The sequence below is a fragment of the Pristis pectinata genome, chromosome 19, assembly GCF_009764475.1.
Source record: "Pristis pectinata isolate sPriPec2 chromosome 19, sPriPec2.1.pri, whole genome shotgun sequence".
Taxonomy (NCBI): Eukaryota; Metazoa; Chordata; class Chondrichthyes; order Rhinopristiformes; family Pristidae; genus Pristis; species Pristis pectinata.
Genome location: NC_067423.1, coordinates 39,492,772 through 39,509,689, shown reverse-complemented (window position 1 = coordinate 39,509,689; position 16,918 = coordinate 39,492,772). Strand labels below are relative to the sequence as shown.

The window sequence follows — 16,918 nt, the reverse complement described above, 5'->3', positions numbered from 1 at the left end:
TGTTGCAGAGTGGTTGCATTCAGTGAACTTTCCTGGGGGCCTCTCCAAGTATAGACCCATAGATCTGTGGGTCAATAGAACCGTGCCGCCTAGAAACAGAGGAAGGAAGATGACACCTCACACTCAGAACTTGAGGAATTCTGGGGCCAATTACAAACGTCACTACAGCACGGTAGTGTAGCGGTTAGCACAACGCTATTACAGCACCCGCGATCGGGGTTCGATTCCCGTCGCTGTCCGTCAGGAGTTTGTACGTTCTCCCCGTGTCTGCGTGGGTTTCCTCTGGGTGCTCCGGTTTCCTCTCACATTTCAAAGACGTACGAGTTGGTTAACATGGGGGTTTAAAAAATGGGCAGTGCGGACTCGTTGGGCCAAAAGGGCCTGTTACCACGCTGTAAATAAAATTTAAAAAAAAGATTCTGAATACTCAAACATGCATTAAAAAATGCAATTGCGACATTGATTCAGAATGAAGCACGAAGTATCAAGTAGTGTAATTAAACTGTGCTCCAGTGTCACTGCAGTCAGCTTATTTCAGTTCCTTTCTCTCAAGTGAAAGCATTAACTTCCTTATTTGATTGCAGGTGACAAAAAGCGCAAAACTACAGCAAATGTGGTAGAAAGGATTGGTTAAAAACAGCTTTGCAGTCAGGCTATTTTGGTAACTGACCAAGAGAAGTAGAAACTAAAAAGAGTTGAAGGCCCATGGGAGAGGGGGCTGGAAATAAAGTATGGGGGAAACGCAATAGAAGTCGGTAAGCTTTCCCCACCCTCTCCTTCCAAGGCTGATGGTTGAACGATCCCGCCTTATCATCCAAGCATTAGATGAAAGCATATTAAAGAATGCAAAGATCATGTATTACACTAAAGGGAACACAGCCAGGGAGAAATGGTTAAAAGGTAGTTAGCTGCAGGTTAAGAACATTGCACAAAACTCATGTCAGGAACTTGTTGTTTAGTAATGCATCGAATGGACATAATGGATTAAATGAGAAATGGGAAGGAGCACTAAATTTAACATTGATTCTTCCTGTTCATTGAATTAGACAGTCCCAACAGGGCACAGGCCTCGAGCAAGGTAACTAGCTGACTCAATTCTCGCCTCCCCACATTGCCCTTTCCATTGGCCTGGTCGATGCAAAGGCCCAGCAGACGCAGAATAAATCGTGCAAGCATTATTGCCCTCTACTAGTCATCTGTGGGCCTTCTGCAAGGAAATAACTGAAGTTGTAAAGTGTGAACTTTGGAGTGAACGAGAAGCCAAGAGTGTAGAATTCCCACAAGGATGACTGAATGGGGAAAGGTAGAAACTGGGCTGGTTACGCATCAAAAATGACAAGGGGAGAAAACCATTTCTATGGTTTTTCCATTTGCGTTGATCTAACAAAAATGGATCAATACTGAAAAACAGAATGCTGGAAATCCTTGGCAGGGCAGACAGCGGTTGTACAGAGAGGAACAGAGCTAAGTGGGTGGTACAGTGGCCAGAGTTCAATCCTGACCTCCAGTGCTGTCTGTGTGGAGTTTGCACACACCCACCCACCCCTCCCCCCCCCCGTGACACTTGTTTCTTCAGGGAGCTCCGGTTTCCTCCCATATCCCAAAGACTTGGGGTTTAGCAGGCTAATTGGCCACTGTAAATCGCCCCTAGTGTGTAGGTGAGTGGCAGAATCTGCAAGCAGCTCACGAGAGGTTGAAGGGATTAAAACTGGTCTCGTGTAAATAGGTGTGTGATGGTCAGTGCAGATTCAGTGGGGGCGAAGGACTCCTTTCCTCGGAGAGAGTGCAGCTTTTGGACCAGGATTTCAGAGTGTAGGCTGATGCTCCTGGCTGTAAAGTGACTGGCCCCAACTGTGGTCAAATTATTTCCCGCTGTAATGGATGGGTCCACTGTAATGCTTATGCAAAATGATACGCAGACACAGCACAGCTGCTATCACACCTGCTGCAGGAACAGAAGGCTATGGTTCAACTTCCACTTGACCTGAACAGAAAAGTCTCAGTCCAAGCTTCTGATGCTGTCATTCAGATAGTGTGTGAAACCAAAGTCTCATTTGGCTTAAGATGGAAGTCAAGGTTCCTGGATCATCGGAGGAGCAGGAACACTCTCCCTTGTCCTGGCCAGCACTCATCTCTCAACCATCCCCTACTTTCCAGTGATTACCTGGTCATGATCTCCTGTCTGCTTACGGGGCCTGTCCGTGGCAAGTGGGTTACGTTTCACTGCATTACAATATCCCCCAACACTCAAGGATACTACACCCAGGGGTTGTGAAAGCAATGATACAAATGGAGACCTCCCCCAAAGGGGAGAGTAGAAAACACAATTTACAGTTCACTCATAAGTCAGCATGTCTGCAAAGCAACTTTGACACCATTGATCAGAGGGTGGTTTAACTGATGTTTTGCTTCAGATTATGTCCAAGGAGACTGAGCAGTATATACAATCATGGAGGTGCATAGATTGTGTGTGTATTCACCCTGTCTTTTTACCCCCAGGGAAAGGGAACCAAAAACTGGAAGGCATAGGTTTACGGTGAGAGGGGAATGATTTAAAAAGGGACCCGAAGGGCAGCCTCTTCGCGCAAAGGGAGGTGTGTATATGGAATGAGCTGCCGTGAAGTGGTGGGGGAAAAACTAGGTTTGTTATCAGCAACTTGTATGACGTGAAATTTGTTGTTCTGAGACAGTGCAAAGACAAAAGTTATTATAACTTACAAAAAATAAATAAATAGTGCACAAGGAATATTGAGGTAGTGTTCATGGACCGGTAAGAAATCTAATGGTGGAAGGAAGAAGCTGTTCTTGAATACAATGATAACATTTAAAAGACAGTTGTATAAGCATATGGATAGGCAAGGTTCGGAGGGATATGGGCCAAGTGCAGGCAAGTGGGACTGGCTTAGATGGGAATCTTGGTCAGCCTGGACAAGTTGGGCCAAAGGGCCTGTTTCCATGGCTGTATGACTGAGACTTGATCCTTAGAGTCATACTGCGTGGAAATGTGTCCTCAGCCTCACTGAGTCCTTGCTGATCATTAAACCCCACTCAAAGGGAAGCTGAGATGAGATATCTTTTAGTCACATGTACATTGAAACACAGTGAAATACATCTTTTGCGTAGAGTGTTCTGGAGGCAGCCCACAAGTGTCACCACGCTTCCGGCACCAACATAGCATGCCCACGACTTCCTAACCTGTATGTCTTTGGAATGTGGGTGGAAACCAGAGCACCCGGAGGAAGCCCATGCAGACACGGGGAGAACGTAAATATGCTGCACATTCTACTCCCCCCACATTCCCATCAATTCCACAGGTTCCACCACTCACCTACACAACAGGGGCAATTTACAGCAGCCAATTAACCTTCCAACTCACACTTCCAAGACAGAAGAGGAAACTGGACCCTCCAGAGGAAACCCATGCAGTCACAGGGAGAATGCACAACTATACAGGCAGCAGAGGTCAGGATTGAACAGAGGCCGCCAGAGCTGTGGCATTCCACCTCCTTCAAGTCACATGCTGGAACTAGCTTCAGTGGAACCAAATTCCTTCACCTGTAACTTGTCAAGGTTGGTCACATCCCAAAACCCAATTTGTCATCAAGACAGCATGGCATGACCATCTCTGACAGCATACAACAGGATGGGCAGAGTTCACTAAAATTTATATCCGACCATTTGGAATCTACAGCCACAACTGTGTGAAAAGTAGTTAAAATGAAATATTGAACAAAATTAAAATGAAGGTAACAATACAGTGGGGAAGACGACCGAGGGAACTCAGGATAGGTGAACAAAACTTTGTGCTGCACTTAAGTTGTGTTGCTTCTGCACTGGAACAGAGGAACAAAGCTCTAAATCATGTGTATTGATAAATTAACCCAATCCAGAACCTGAACGGTACATCCGATTGTGGAGATGCTCATTAAATTGTAAGCCAACAGATTCCAAAGCCAGAAGCACCCAGCACAAAATGAGGCCACTTGGCCCATCATGTCTGTATTGGCCACTAGACTGAACCACCCAATCAGTCCCGCTCTGCTTTCCTTTTCTCATGCCCTCCACATATTCCTTTTTAAGGGAAAGTTATGAGTGTACACAATGATCTATCTGGAAATCATTGGAGCTTGGACAACATTAGAAAGGAAGCCTGGAGGATTTGACTAGCACAGCTGGTCGTGCCCCACTTGTCGGTGGCTTTCTGTACTATGGTATAAAACAGTTTGATACAAGATGGCACTATGACAGATCCCACTGAAAACCAGCTTAAGCAAGTCTTGTCATGTTTTCAAAGTAACTTGAGAAGGTCAAGTCCACCAGGCAAGGAGCAGCAAGCAGGTACTCAATGCCATTTTAAGCTGCTTATGGTCAAAAGAAATGATTAACAACACAGATATGGGCTTTAACATTTAAGAGCTGGGAAACAATAATGTAGTGAGAATGTAAAGTTAGTGTGATTAATGCAGTATCTAATCTGCCAGAGTCAAAAAAAGGTAGTCAGACAATTCACTGGGTATGTTTGATTTAGGTTTTTTTTAAATAACCAATTCCTTGAGAGTCAGGAAAAACAAGGTCATGGTCGAGGCAACAATTTTATTGGATTCAGAGAGATATCTAACATCCAAGGGGCTTCCCGAGGCCAGAGGAGGAGGAGGAGGATGACGACAGTTAAGGGAAGGCATGCTTGCCTTCATTGGTCGGGGCATTGAGTACAAGAATAAGGAAGTCATGCCGCTGTTAGGTCACACTTGGAGAACTGTGGGCAGTTCTGGTTGCCCCATTACAGGAAGGACTTGAGGCTTTGGAAAGGGTGCAGAAGTTTATCAGGATGCTGCCTGGATTAGAGGGCATAAGCTATGGAGGTTGGATAAATGGATCGTTTTCTCTGGAGTGTTGGAGGCCGTGGGGAGACCGGACAGAAGTTTATAAAATTATGAGAGGCATAGATAGACAGTTAATCTTCTCTCCCACCAGAGTAGAAATATCAAATATTTGAAGACATGCATTTAAGGTGAGGGGTGGGGGGGGCCGGGGGTGGGAGTTTAAAGGAAATGTGCAGAACAAGTTTTGTTTTTGGAAACTGTGGTGGGTGTCTGGAATGAGCTTCCAGGGGTGGTGGAGGAAGCAGATATGATAGTGACATTTAGGAGTTAAGAGGCTGCTAGATAGACACACAAATATGCGGGGAATGGAGGGTTAGGGATCATGTACAAGCAGAAGTGATTTAGCTTAATTCAGCACTGTGTTTGGCACAGACATGGTGGGCTGAAGGGCCTGTTCCTGTGCTGTACTGCACTGTTCCATGTTCTAAACCTGTTCTACATACCGTCAATTTACACCTCAACTTTATTCTCCTCCCAAGCCACACCTTTGACATTTTTACCTGAAAGGATGAAAGATTTCAGGATTGAAAACTGGGCCATTCCCTCAGGTACCTGATAATCTTGTAGGAAACGTGTTACATCAGGGATTTAGATCTAATTTTAAAGCTTGGGTCTCTCTTCTCTCCCACCCACCCTGACGAAATTGTATAGATGACCATCTTAATTTTTTTTTAAGAATATCGACTGACCCCTAACCTACTAAACAGAAGGGAAATGGAGAATTCAAACTATTATGTATTCAAACTCAATTTGCTTAAAATTACCCAATCTTCCCAGTAAGGGAGATCCCAAACCAAGCTACCTTCGCCCACACAACACCTACACAGAGTTATTTTTGGGGTTTTCAATATACCGTAATTGGGGGAGGAAGTGCTTTTGGTTATATTTATAGCCACTTTAAATAAGATTTAACCACAGTACAAAACAAGGGACACTTCACAATGCAAGGTTTACTCAAATGCAATTGTAAATGAGACACCTGTGCTAACAATCTCAGATAAAGTCACAGTACAAGAACGGGACTCGGCTCAAAGCTCGCACAATCCCTTGTGGACACAACCCAACAAATGGGATCTGGGAATTTGGTACCAGACCGTTTGGAATTATGCGACAGTTCAGGTGAAGGGCCTTTGACCTGAAATGTTACATAGAAACATAGAAAAAACTACAGCGCAATTCAGGCCCTTCAGCCCACAAAGCTGTGCCGAACATGTCCCTACCCTAGAAATTACTAGGCTTACCCTTAGCCCTCTATTTTACTCAGCTCCATGTACCTATCTAACAGTCTCTTGAAAGACCCTATCGTATCCGCCTCCACCACCGTTTCTGGCAGCCCATTCCACGCACTCACCACTCTCTGAGTAAAAAAAAACTTACCCCTGACATCTCCTCTATACCTACTCCCCAGCACCTTAAACTTATGTCCTCTTGTGGCCACCATTTCAGCCCTGGGGAAAAGCCTCTGACTATCTACCCTATCAATACCCCTCATCATCATATACACCTCTATCAGGTCTCCCTTCATCCTCTGTCTCTCCAAGGAGAAAAGGCCAAGTTCCCTCGGCCTGCTTTCGTAAGGCACGCTCCGCATTCCAGGCAGCATCCTTGTAAGTCTCTCTGCACCCTCTCTATGGCTTCCACATCTTTCCTGTAGTGAGGCGACCAGAACTGAGCACAGTACTCCAGCTGGGGTCTGACCAGGGACCTATATAGCTGCAACAATATCTCTCGGCTCCTAAATTCAATTCCCCGATTGATGAAGGAAAATATGATCAAATAACAGCATGCGAAAAAACTCTCTCTCCACAGATGCTGCTCGACCTAATGAGCATTTCCAGCTTTTATTTTGGATTTCCAGCAAATACAATTTTTTTGATTGGAATTTACTGTTGGGATTATCTTTTTGCCATAAACAGTTGAACCTAAATCTGACCAGTGACCATGATGTACTCTAAGAATTAAATTACACCCAGTGTAACAATTCTAATGCTCCCAACAAATCCACATACAGTAAAACTGATAATCTGGCATCCAATTGTTCAGAAATCCTGAGATCCAGCATCTGGCTCTCAAATTAGTCCAGGACAAGAAATGGGGAGGATCCAGAATGCAAGCAGGACATGCAGCTGGAGCAGTGGATTTGGAGTGCAACCAGGGCAGGAGTCCCCAACTGTGAGTCTGGTATGTGGCTGGAATCAGGGTCTGGAATACAGGGGTCGATGGAATGTGGTTGGGCTTGAGGCTGTAGCCCGGCTTAGGCTCGGCAATATGGGCAAGTCCGAGGTGCAGTGTGCTTGTATATTCAATGCCCCCTTTCAACTCAGTGGGTTCACTGATAATTTAAATAAATTTATTATACTTGTGTAATATGCACCGAGATAACAGCGCGTTTGGGTAAAATAGGAGTAATAGCCAGAAGTCCAAGAAATATGCTAGTTGGCACTCCAAAAGTTCCAAAGGTGCCAGATTAGAGCAATTCCGTGTTGGCTTCAGAGTTATTGACGCACACTATCCCACAAGCAGGTCTCCTTACACCCAACAGCAGCCAGTGTTTGTAATTGCTTGAGAATGCCACCCTTGAAATGCTTGAAGGACAAGTCATCAAATGTACTACCAACCCTTCCTTCAGGGTGGTTACCAAAGCACCGGCGCTTTAATCAGGACTAAACAGCTGGAGGTGATCAGAAGTAATGGGAGATTTTACACACCAATGTAAACTGGGGCTTGTTTAAATATAGCAAGGGTGCTGCAGAGAGCCACATTATACAAACAGGGACTAATATATCAAGTAAATAACAGGCATGCCTGAAGATAATCTAGACAAGGCCTTGTGTGATCACATGGCAAACTATACAAATCAGCAACAGACCCAGTTAAACTCACCTCACTCCAAGCCTAAACCAAACCACACGTGCACAAATTCGCTACACCACTTCAAAGGCTGCTTTCATTTTTAAGTGGAGTTCCGAGTAGAGTTAACTATACAAGCCTCACCTCAAGTTTGGCTCCATTCAGATCTTGGCTGTTAATTTCCAGTTCAGCTACTTGCTTCAACCACATCACCAGTGCATCAATTTCTTCAGAGACTTCTGTTGCCTGCGCACATTTTAACAGAAACCAGTTGCTGAGAGGGCTTCAAATTTCTTTGTACATTAGAAACTTCTCGGCTTTCTAAAGAGAAGCAGGTGGCATTTATTTGTTATATTAGTACATTAATTGCGCCTGGAAAAAGCACAGGTTGGAAAGACCATTTACTTGAGCCTGAAAATCATTCACTAATTGTATTGCTACATCAAATTTAACATAGTTAGTCCATCCCAAAGAACTGCACGAGGATAAGCAGTGAAATTTTAGGAGGCACATTGGGTGACCAAAATTGTGGGTATAGAAAGCTAGATGCTGGAAGATAGGGAAGAGAACGCCAGAGAGATTCAGAAAGGGAATTCAAAGGAACATACTAAAATATGTTTTTATAATCATCTTTCCTTCCCAGCGCTTGAGGGTCTAGACAACTGAAGAGAATCGGTAGTGGGGTGCACAGGCAGTGTTTGGAACTGGAGGAATGCAGAATTCTCAGATGGTCGCAGTATAGGAGGGAGCTAGGAAGAGAAGAACTCACGGACAGATTCAAATACAAGACCTGGAATATAGAGGCAGCAGTGAGAATGCAAGACTCTAAATTCCAGGCGAGTTAAAATAGGGTCATTAAGGTTTTAATCGAGCTTGGCTTGGAAGGCAAGAAGTTGTAGAGTCAGAGTGGAATCAGAGTAATACAGTGCAGAAACAGGCCCTTCAGCCCAACTCATCCATGCCGTCTACCAAGCTTGTCCATTTGCCCACGTTTGGCCCATATCCCTCTAAACTGTGTACTTACCCAAACGATTTTTTTTGAATGTTATTGTACCTGCCTCAACACTGTCTCCGGCAGCTCATTCCAAATACACGGCACCCTCTGGCATGAAGCAGCTGCCCCTCAGGTCCCTTTTAAATCTTTCACCTCTCACCTTAAACTTATGCCCTCTGGTTTGGTTCCCCTTCCCTGGGAGGGGGAACTTCCCTATTCTGTTACTATTAGGAGGCCCTGGCAAAAAAACAACAGCACAGGTGACAATTTTGTCTTGGATGACCACTCAAGGAACGAGACTTCATGCAATTGTATAGGAGACTGATTAGGGAGGTTCCCCGGGATGTCATGGAGGAATACAGCATGGATACAGGCCATTCAGCCCAAAAAGTCCACATTGTCTGAGGTTGGGTGTTTTAGTTGGGGGATAAGCTGCTTGCATTTTCCTTGCAATAGAGGGGATTGAGAGGGGAACCTGACAGAGGTGTACAATATTATGAGATGTCGATAGGGTATATGGCAAGAAACTCATCTCCACGGCAGAGGTGTCCAAGACCAGAGGCATCGGTTTAAGGTGCGGGCAGGTTCCCTCGCAACTATTTAGCATCTGGATGAGCACTTAAAGCACCAAGGTATAGAAAGCAACAGACCAAGTACTGGTAAATGGGACTAATACAGGTAGGTCAGTATGGACATGGTGGGTCAAAGGGCCTGTTTCTGTGCTTTATGACTATGACTTAGAGGCTGGAATACAAGATTGAACGTTGCAATGAGATATTTTGGATTTAAGTGTCCACCTTGCCGTTCTTCAACATTAGAGTATGCAAGCCTAAACGGGCACCAGTGTGCAAGGGAACAATGACATTGTAAGTTTACAGGGAAAATCTGGATTGAGATCATCTATCCTGAGACCCCATTATTCTCCTTGTCCAAATCAATTAAATAATTCTAGGGTTTCCATTTCCAATGCTCTCAGGTGCATATCCCACAGTTAAATTGTTAGATTCTCACCACACCATTATCTTGGGTTCCCTGTACGAGTTTAACTAGAATCTTGTGTCCTGGATGTGATAACCAGTGAAAAACAAAACCACCCTGGATTCTACACATTGCTTTAAGTGCAGTTAGATAAAAAGCAAACTATTTGACTTTTTTTTTTTAAAAACAATCGAAACAAAATTCTTGCTCAGTCATGATTATACCAGAGCGTCTTCACATAATATACAAGAGCATCTTCTTGAACCGTTTGGATGGCTACATGCTTGTTGTCTGGTTTTCTTAGCACAATGCAGAGCTAATCTGCTACCCTGTAGCAGATTTGAGTAGGGGCCATCCGAGGACAACCAAATCCTTTTATTCGTACGTGCCTAGTAAAGGGACATCTTAAGAATAAAAGGATTTGGGTGGGATAGACATGGAGATGATATTCCTGTATTCAGGTGTCTGAGTTTAAGGATAAATAGATCACATTCCACCATTTCAAAAAAATTGAGAGAAACTTTTGTGCTGAGAATGTTAAAAACTGTCAAGGAAAAGGTGGGTGGGGTGCAAGGAAGACAAGAATATAGTCTATTTTTTTGTTGAATGTTAATTGACCTGAACTATTAACCACTTCAGTTCACAGATGATTCCTGGCCTGCTGATCACTTCCAGCATTTTCTGCTATTGTTTCAGATTCCCAGTAACCGCAGCATTTGGCATGTGTTGCAATGACCCAGTACTTTGCCAGCCTCTGATACAGCTTCCACACAGTGCAGCTGCAAAACAGCACCCCTTTCAAGGTATGAGTAGCAATGGAAATGTTGTGCGCACAGAATATTCATGATCGTCAATGAAAAGAGATCATAGTTTCCTAACGTCAGTGATTCCTGTTTGACAAACACAGCATTAGCCTATGAGCACAGGCACTGTATATTTATTGGTCTCACTGTCATTTAAGCTCAGTGTGGAACATCTACCCAGGGTATACCACAGCTGGGGGTGTGGGGGGGTGGGGGGGGGAGGGTGTGGGTATGAGCTGGCACGAAAAGAAAGATGGAAATAGGGAATATTTCTGGGTACAGCACTACAAGCAGCAATCCCATTCCCAAAATGCTCTCCATCCCCACTCCTAAAATGCTCTGTTCATGTATTTGCCAAACACAATTATAAATTGTGTTATTACATAATCTGTCACTGACACAGCTCTGTTCAAATTAGCTTACTTAATTTGCTTTTTTTTTTTTAAATGGGATCATTCTGTCCATTATATTCCTCCCTCCCCTTCCACCCACAACTTCCCATCACTGGGAAGAATCAGAGAAGTAAAGTTGGCAGCACGTTACAACTCCCAATTTCCCTTCAAGTCGCACACAGTCATGATGACCCAGACATGTTGTCACCTTTGACATTGGAGGGAGGGGTTGTCCACCTTCTGCTCTTCTCAACAGCACTGGGGGCACCATCGCTGAAGTCACTCGAGGAGCAGCCCACCCATCAGCTGCCCTAGCACTCTCACACTGCCCCCCACCCTCCCAATCCCCCTCAGGCCACCCTTCATTCCCAGAGATGTAAAAGAACTGCACACATCAGCAGCACAGAAGAACAATTTGCCACTTGTGGACAGATTGTTAAATTAATTTAATGCAAAGCGATTCCAAACCTAGTGATGAGACACCATGTAAATGAATTTTTCATTAAACTTTCAATTTTGGGTGGTGAGAACTTGAGGTCAGAGTTATACTGCACAGAAACAGTCCCTTCAGCCCAACTCATCCATGCCAACCAAGATGTCTATCCAAGTCCCACTTGCCTGTGCTTGGTTCATATCAATCTAACTGTTTTCTATCCATTTACCTGTCTAAATATCTTTTAGACATTGCCAGAGGAAGCTTCGGAGGTGGGTACAAATACAATTTCCCCTCAGGTCCCTTTTAAATCTATCCCCCACCCCCCTCCCCCACTTTAAATCTATGCCCTCTAGTTTTGGATTCCCCCAACTCTGGTAAAAAGACAGACTATCCATCTTCTCCACTCCCCTGATGATTTTCTACATCCCCATAAGATCACCCCTCTGCCTCCTATGCCCTTGGGAGGGAGGGAGGGGGGAGGAGGGAGGGAGGGGGGAGGAGGGAGGGAGGGGGGAGGAGGGAGGGGGCGGTGTCTCAAAGTCCCAATCTAACAGCATAGTATAACAACAAATGGCAACCCAAGTGCCTGCCAAATTCCAGGCACTACAATTATTTGTACTTCTGGGACCAGATAACTCCTTCAGGGCAGGAGGCAATGACATCAGAGCAGCATTGTAATAGCAGGGTGGGTCAGTTGGAAGCACAATAAATCAGAAAGGTGCACTCAATGACTGAGCATGTACCCTGGCTGATGTTCCAGTGCAGTGCTCACCACCAGAGAACTCTTTCAGATGAATGCAAAAGATACCAAGGCACTGCAGGAGTGGAGCAAACCTCTCCAAACTAGTATTCATCCCATAGCCAAGACCTGTTTATGGAACCCAGTAGAAATTTGTTGCCGTACGTCGAGTGAGGCACCGTAGTGCGGCTAGTAGAGCTGCTCCCACACAGCTCTGGAACCCAGGTTCAATCCTGACCTCGGGTGCTGTCTGAGTGGAGTTTGCACGTTCTTCCTACAAGTGTGAGAGTGTCCCCCCTCCCTCCTTTTGGTTTCCTTCTGCCAGCTAAAAAAAATAGAAGTTGGTAGGTTAATTGGCTAACTGTAGATGGCCCCTAGTGTGCAGGGGAATGGAGCGGAGTTGATGGGAATGTGGGGGAGAATAAAATGGATTAGGGTAGGATTAGTGCAAGAATGGGAGCTCAATAGTCAGTGCGGACTTAATGGGCTGAAGGGTCTCTGTGCTGCATCGCTCTATGACACTATGATCTGCCAATCATTTAGCTATGGAGTAATTTCGAAAAGCATTCAATTGGATGTAAAGCACTTCAGCAAACCTCAGGACTGCAGAAGAGTTATGCAACACAAACTCCTTTGCTTTACAATTGCTGCAAGCATTGAAAATGAAGCTTGGGAAATGATGGTTGGAGTGGGGATTGAACTCTCAGCCTGCAGACTAAGAGGCAAGGTTACTACCAGTGAGCCATGCCTGACAATTCCAATGGAAGGGATATATTCAGCATTGGTCAAGTGAAAGGATTACCATCTGCATGGTGATCGCTTTGAATTGCAAAGCCGCCTGCTCTGGCCCCGGTCCTTGCAGCAACATCAGCACTTCCTCATCCAGCATCTTCTCAAAGGCTGGGGGGATACAGTCAGAGATTCTCGACCATTCAGAACTGTTCTCCTTTAAAAAAGATGCACAACACAACAATGTCAGGAAACTTGTTTCAAAACAGTAATCCTAAAACTCAGGTGAGATTTCAGATTACTTATAAGTAGTTGAGCTTCTAAATTCCACTGACTAGAGTTCAACCAACAAAGTTCATGCTATGCACCCCAGTATTACACTGTGATCCTGATACATTTAGCACAGATATGGATGTGCAAATTTAAGAACAGTCTGCAGAAGAGAGTGGTTAAGTGGTTAACAGAAAATGATATTGGTTTAAATGTATCGTGGCAGATAAAAACTCTGAATTAGTGACAATTTGGCAGCTATCTTCATAATTCAGGACCCTGATAACTCTCATCTGTTCCTTGAAACGTACCATTTCTTGATATTCAAGGTGAGAGAAAGACATTGAAGGTAAGGTCACTTCCATCCAAGTTATATTAGTCAGAAAGTCATGTATTGATGCTACACAGTTAGGCCTGACCAGCTTTGAGTTGCTGCCTTCATACTTCTTTCACAAAAAGTCTTCATATTTCAGCTTCTGTTTGAAGATGAGCTAAGGTGGTGTGAAGACTTATTTGCTCCAAGTTGTTTCAAATTGCTCAAATTGAAATGACCAAAATTATGGTCCATTAAATGATACAATCTCCTCAGGAAGGCCATGGATCAGAGTTACTTCACAGTCCAGTTTGCTATACAACCCCATGTGCTTTCCCTCAGTCCACTTTGAACGTTGCCTACGCCTTTCTCGTAGTGGCCTATGTTCCACTCTATCAGTTGCACACTTGGAGAAGGGCTCTCAGTCCTATTCGACTAGCTCTTCCAGGCCGTCATCTATGTTCAGCCAATAGACAAAGCCTCAAGCTGTAGCTTCAAGTGAAGTTCCACCATTATACTGCTTCATAGTTCTTTTTGTAACAACTTGTGGCCCATTTGATGGAGCCTCGATTAGTGGACAACACACAACTGATGAAAGGGCACCACATTCTCATCCAAATGTGTGCTGAATCAGTCCAGCAACTCAAAGTATACTTGTACTTTACCCTAATCACCAGAGTTTAGTAACACTATGACCACTTTGCACTAAAATGGACTTTGTTTTTGTTTGTTCTAATGGTGTTCTTTCTTATAATAATTGTGTATAATTTGTGTTTATGGTGAATGCTGCTTATCTGATGCTGTATGTCTGTGATGCCGCTGCAAGTAAGTTTTTCATTGCACCTGTGCATATGACAATATACTCAACTTTTGCTTATTTTAATGCTGGATATTTTACTTATTAGACCCTAATACAGGTAGGAATCCATATATAGAGTCTTGATAATGCATTCACTATGTCACTGCTTTGATGTTCAATATTACAATCAGATGGGAGAGGAGGACAGCCCACTGTTATGCTCTTGAGACTGGCATTCTGAGAATTACAGACCTGGTCCAAAATGGCCAAAGCCAGTGACCAACACAAGTGATCTGCAAACAGTAACTGGAGGAACTTTGTGATCCCATATTGGACTCAGAAGGCCCCCATTTCTATTGAAGTTCTGGTTTCGTTAGTGCACACAATATAAAGGTAATGGGGATTTCCCGTCCATTCCCCACAATATGGCTGATCATTGGCTCAACTCCAGAACTGGAACATTACAAGCAACTTTTTAGCTATTCAATGTTGTTGAAGAGAGAGCGAGAGAGAGAGAGAGAGCGAGAGAGAGAGAGAGCGAGAGAGAGAGAGAGCGAGAGAGAGAGAGAGCGAGAGAGAGAGAGAGAGCGAGAGAGAGAGAGAGAGAGAGAGAGAGCGAGAGAGAGCGAGAGCGAGAGAGAGCGAGAGCGAGAGAGAGCGAGAGCGAGAGAGAGCGAGAGAGAGCGAGAGCGAGAGCGAGAGACACCACCCTGCTAGTTTTCTCTATCGATGGATGAGAAACAATAACTGTCTGTTACTACAATCCACGTATGGAAATTGGGAGTAATCCAGTGGAGTTCACTTTGTTGCTGACCTGTAGAGGGAAACAGGTATTTGTGCTTTTCAGGGTGAGGAAGTCACTACTGAGTAAACACTGAGGTGTTGTTTGGGTTCCATCATGGAACATTTGGATTTTGTAATTACTCTCTATGTTCTCTCTACATCTACGTTTTATCTTCAGACAATGGTGGTTGTTGAAGAAGCCCTTGCTCGTGTTTCACCTTATGGCTTGCGGAACTGAACTTTATGAACCATTCCTGGACTTGGAGTTTGGGACTTTACCACACACACACACACTACGAGTTTAGTTTTGGGGTTAATGTTCAAGGTTTAACATTTTTACTTCTAACATTCTAACATTTTCACTTTTATTTTTCTTATTATCATAAGTAGTTATTAATAGTTTTTTTTAAACACTTATCACATGACTCAGTGTTTCTTTTGTTGCTGGTTCGTAACAAAATTGTGCACCAGGAAGGACTTGTTGCAAATACTTCTCTCCCAGTGGTCATAGAACCATACAGCACAAAACAGGCCCTTTGGCCCACCATGTTGTGCTGTCATACACTGTGTTACAATGGTTCATCTTTCTTCTTGACAGCATCATTACAGGGTCCATCAGAAACCTGGCATAACACAGGACCAGGCCAAGTAAAGTTCGAAGTTTGGTGACACTGAGCTTCTGGCCTCAACATTTTCCTGGATCACTTGTCAATAAGTTTGTGTCTGTCCTTGGGCCCAAATAAACCACTTCCTTCAACAGAAAGACAGTTCCTTTTTTGAATTTACCACGTTCAGGAATCCTTAACAATACCTCAGGTATTCAGAGTTCTCCCTCCATGGCAGTTGTAGCCAAAGTGTTTTCTTGGGTGCATAGACAATGTTAACATCTTTTACATAGTGACTGAAAACATCTTGAATGATGTCTTCACACCCAAAGTTGCTTGCCACATGAGCAAAATTCCTTTTTGGTGCTGACTGAAGTTGTTGTTGGCTTTCTTCATCTATGTTTAAATGTGCAAATACACGGGATAGGTCCTTCTCGGTAAAGGACAGTGGCCCATCCAATTCATTGTGTGGACCTGCATCGTGGACTGTGGGTATTGTTTATCATCCACAGGCCAACACAGTTTACCTCAGTCCCCACAAAACTCAGTCTTACCTGCTTGAGGAATTCAATTGCTCCATGATGTTAGGAACAACATTGTGTCATTCAAATTTAGCTTCTCTTTAAGTCTTTACTTCATTTAGTTCCCATCTGGGCCTAAAGTTGACTGGTTGGGCATTCAGTTTAGTGTGTGCTAAAAGGATATTCTCCATCACCTCCATTCTTTGATAGAAGCCTGTTCTGGCAGAAAGGGTTGTAGGAAGCCCTGACAGTGTTATGTTCTTGCTGTGTCCTTTTGTCACATATCCCTTTTAACGACCCTGCATTTCCTTTTTAAGGAGAGCAGCCAGTTCTGAGCATGCTCAGCATTCGGATGTGGCAATAAAGGATGTGGCCATCAGTTACACTGTGCTCGGTGAGCCTGTGTAATCGATCACAAAGCTAAGGGCTAAAACAGTCTACAACTAATTGCGTCCAGTAGCATGTTGCAGCCCAGACTGAACTTCGGTTGTCCTTGTCAATGACAACACTGAACCCATGATGAAGAGTCTCCACCTGAAATGTCAACTGTCCATTTCCCTCCATAGACGCTGCCTGACCTGCTGAGTTCCTCCAGCTTTTTGTGCCTTGCTCCACCTTTCTTGATCCATAGGCCTGAAATACTTTCCTTCCCGTTTTCCATCGGAATCCCTATTAGATTTGCTTCCATCACACCCATGCGATGCATTTCAAATCCCCGATTACCCCACGTCGAAGCTCTTCAAAGTCAGGTTGAAGATCCTTCAGTGATGGAAAAGCAAAAAGCTGCAGATGTTGTAAAAATCTGAAGTCGAGGCAGAAAATG

The 16,918-nt window shown here is 44.2% G+C and overlaps 1 protein-coding gene across 8 annotated transcripts in view; it reads right to left on the bottom strand.

Moving 5' to 3' along the window:
* lrmp (lymphoid-restricted membrane protein) overlaps positions 1-16,918 on the bottom strand; it is a 147,772-nt gene that overhangs the window by 81,028 nt on the left and 49,826 nt on the right. For all 8 annotated transcript variants that reach the window (XM_052033465.1, XM_052033469.1, XM_052033470.1 and 5 more), the window contains 2 exons: positions 12,878-13,021; positions 7,878-7,979 (listed from right to left, as the gene is read on the bottom strand). In XM_052033465.1, coding sequence (XP_051889425.1) covers positions 7,878-7,979; positions 12,878-13,021 — 246 coding nt within the window. The remainder of the gene's footprint in view (positions 1-7,877; positions 7,980-12,877; positions 13,022-16,918) is intronic.